The 3,693-nt window shown below is 46.7% G+C and overlaps 1 protein-coding gene across 1 annotated transcript in view; it reads right to left on the bottom strand.

Moving 5' to 3' along the window:
- Positions 1 to 1,943, bottom strand: part of LOC110299615 — a 9,064-nt gene extending 7,121 nt beyond the window's left edge. Inside the window, exon 1 of the mRNA XM_021169343.1 lies at positions 1,845 to 1,943. Coding sequence (XP_021025002.1) covers positions 1,845 to 1,936 — 92 coding nt within the window. The 5' untranslated portion in view covers positions 1,937 to 1,943. The remainder of the gene's footprint in view (positions 1 to 1,844) is intronic.
- Positions 1,944 to 3,693: the final 1,750 nt, after the last annotated feature.

The following is a 3,693-nucleotide window of genomic DNA, read 5'->3' as shown; positions in this document are numbered from 1 at the left end:
GTGAGCCACCATGTGGTTGCTGGGATTTGAACTCTGGACCTTTGGAAGAGCAGTCGGGTGCTCTTACCCACTGAGCCATCTCACCAGCCCCTGTATTGTTATTTTTATGTAGCATTTACTGTCTAGGTGTTTTGTAAATATTCTTTTCCACCACCTTACAGTTGGTCAACAAAGGGCTGACTCAGCCTTTGACTGGGGCAGAGGAAAACTTTTGGTCCCAGACTATGGTCCCAGGTAGAAAGAAGTAGGGGAGGAGGAAAGAGAAGAGGCAGCTATGAGGCAGAAGGTCTAGGAGTAGTGAGTGATGAGAAGGCCACCAAGGGATTCACAATGAGGTCATGACAAGAGAGCTAGGGCAAGTAATGGGACATTTATCTAAGTATTAATATCCTAGTTGGGCTAGAATAGTTCAGAACCTGTCCCGCTTAGGTTTGCAGCTTGTTAATACAAATGCCAGCTCTCTGTGTCCAATATCCAGGAGCTAAAATGGGCTGGAGCAGAGTGTAGAAACACCCTGCAGTTATTTGGGAGCAACAGGGTATAGGACCCNCCCCCCCCCCCCCAAAGAACTGCATTTACCATAAAGTCTTTACGAGCCAGCTGGTGACCACCCTGGGTATTTGAGACCCCAGGGTGACACTAAACATTTCTTGGGGTGAGCTTTTAAGTGGAAAAACCAACTTGTGGCTTGACACACTTCAGTTAACAAAGACAGTTAACCAGAAGGGGAGCTACAGAAGCTAACAAGCCAGGCTAGTCCACTTTAGAGACTTTTCCTGAACTCTGGACTTTGGTGGATTAGGACCTTGTTTTTGTTTGGGCAGGTGGTGCTGTCTGTGTGCTGAGTGGTGCTTCCATCATGGAGTCATTTAATGCAAAGGTCTGGAGCCTGCTCCACTCTCGCCTTGCATAGGACTAAAGAGGTCCATGGCAGGTGCCTTCTTCACTTGGCTTTCCACTTCATTTTTTATGAGAAGATTGAACCCAGAGCTCACTGATAGAACATTGTTGGCTTGCCCAAAAGCTCTGGGGGTGAGGTGGTAGTGATGGGGTGTCTGTCTTTCTGTCTGTTAAGGTTACAGACGCGTGTTGCCACACATGACTTTCAGGTAGGTGATGGGGGAATCCAAGCTTAGATTGTCAGTGGCTTCACCTCCTGAGCCATCTCTCCAGCCCCAGGCAGGGATTTTTTTTTTTTTTAAATCTATTTCGTTCACTGCTAGATTCCCCAGTGCCTAAAACAGCCTGGCATCAAATACTCAAATATTTATTGAATAAGTGAAACCAACAAAACACTATCTGTTAGCATCTGGCAGGGTGCTAAATGCACAGGAGAAGCAAAATCAATGTTGTTTCCCTGACTGACCTCACACAGCAGCGCTCCAGGGCACTCATGTGAGAGAAGAGTCTTTCTGCAAAGTGCCATACAAATCACGCACGTCATAAGAAGACAGATAACCACAATTCCGTAGTAATCACTGCATACCAGACTCGCGGCCATGTGCTTTCCTGTTCGAGCTTAATTCTTCTAATTCATGCAGTTCTGTGAGGCAGTTCATAAGATTCCTCTCTCTCTCTCCCTCTTCCTTTCCCTCTCCCTCTCCCTCTCCCTCTCTCTCTCTCTCTCTCTCTCCTTATCAGGGTTTCTCTATATAGCCCTGCTTGTACTGGTTTTATGTCTTACAAGTAAAAGGTTCTGTCCCCTGTCCAAGGCCAAACAACAAGGAAGATGTGAACCCGTGCTGTACCCAGCTCTGGACTTCCAGATTTATTGCCAACCTGCTCTTGAAAAGCATTTTCTAGAATGAACTTGGAGAACATGCTTTGTACATGAGAAATAATACCTCAATCTTGGTGACTTTTCTGTTTGGCTGAAGATGGAAGCCAGGGCCTTGTAGACAACAGACAAGGGATTTAGCAACAGAAGGAGCTCCATTCCAATCCACAATCCCTCCCCCGCCCCCCAAGAATCTCTACAAAATAAACATATTTGACCTTGGTTCAAGGTTAAACTCTGGGCCTCCTGAGAAATATTTAGACGGAGACTTTCTTCCCATTTTTGGTCGTAAAATTCCCAGTGCTCTACTCCCCCAGAACCCAGTTATGGGGAGATCTCAAAGACCACAGGATGTTTTCCAGCCTTCCAGGAAGCGGCCTTAAAACTGGGTGAAGCCGTTTCTGGGCATGATCCACCCTGGGCTTGTCACAAACTATTTCATCATCTTTCTTCTTTGAGTCTCTTCCTGAATTTCCTGGGAGCCTCCTTTTTTGCTGTGTGACATCACTGGTCAGTACTCAACATTTCTGCTTTGAGTTCTCAGAGGTGCTGAGACAACACATCTGCGTCCATTGAGAAATCCCTTCTGCTTTGCTTCCTCTTTCTCTGAATCGTGAGTGAAGCAGAGCTGACTTCAGGGCTGAGTGAATGCCTGCCAAGGCCCGAGCAATTATTACCTTCCAGAGACCAGAAGCTAAGAATGCTTATGGCAAGGAATCAATAAAGCACTCACAAGACCTCAGATCTCACTGGAGGCAATAGAGACTTGGAATTCGAGAGTCCACCCCTCCCAGAAACCTTAAGGAAAATAATAACAGCTTCTCTCAGAAACATTCTTCAGTTACCTCAGAAAGGCAGGGTTACCCCTTGAGGATTATCTCCCAGATGCCTTTCAGAGATGACTTCCTTCAGAGCTCAGCCAACAGGAGACACTATTGGGGGCTAGGAGAGGGGCAAAGCTTGTGACTTCATTCTCTTTAATCTCTGAGTTTCTGTTCTGTTCCCTCTTTGGCCTCTCAGGCTCTCCTTTACTCTGTTTAAATTCCCTCTCATTTAAATACTTGACTGGACTCTGACTGACAGAAAGGCTAGGATTGGTGCTGGAGAGGTGGATGGCTCAGCCTACAGAGGACCCCAGTTAGGGTCTTGTCTCCAACATTGGGCAAATTAGAACGGCCTGTGACCTTAGCTTTAGGGGAAACCATCGCTCTCTTCTGGCCTTCATATGTAACTGCACTCAGGAGCACATACCACCCATATAGACACATACGTACTTTGGTCAGCTGTTGGTGCCCATCTGGGGTGATTCCCTCAGGAGATGTTAACCCAAGGATGCTAGAGACTTAACACAGGGCTAATTGAACTACCTGCCATCTCCATCTTGATGTGACTTCTTGGAGCATCTATCAAAAATGGGTTTCCCAGGAGCCTCTTTTATTTAAAACAATTTAAAATTATTTCAGTCCCTTCTCTATTGCTATAACTGAATATCCCAGACTGGGTAGTTTATAAAGAAACATTTGAGATTGATTCCTCAGCTCGTGCACTTCCAAAGCACTGCTGGAAGAGGAAGCAGCCTGTACAGAACTCTGGCTTCGATCTTTAGCAACTTGTAAACTGGTCCTGGGGGTGCAATCCTGTAATCCCACATGTGGAAAGAGGAGGGCACAGGAAGTCATAAGACCATGCCTCAAAAGGGGGTGGGGCTTGAGGGGAAGGAAAGTGTGGTTAGCTCACAGTTTTGGGAAGTACAAGGCACAATGTCAACTCCTGGTAGGTCATCACACCTGAAAATATATGGACAGCGAAGGGTGAGCAAGCAGACTGCAGAAGCGACACAGCTTCTGGGACAGACCCCATTTTGGGCTCCAGACATCCAGGCACCTTCCCTGCCAGAGGAGAGGTGTCTGCTCAGG

The sequence above is a fragment of the Mus caroli genome, chromosome 8, assembly GCF_900094665.2.
Source record: "Mus caroli chromosome 8, CAROLI_EIJ_v1.1, whole genome shotgun sequence".
In the NCBI taxonomy this organism is placed as follows: Eukaryota; Metazoa; Chordata; class Mammalia; order Rodentia; family Muridae; genus Mus; species Mus caroli.
This window is presented reverse-complemented; position numbering and strand designations above follow the sequence as displayed.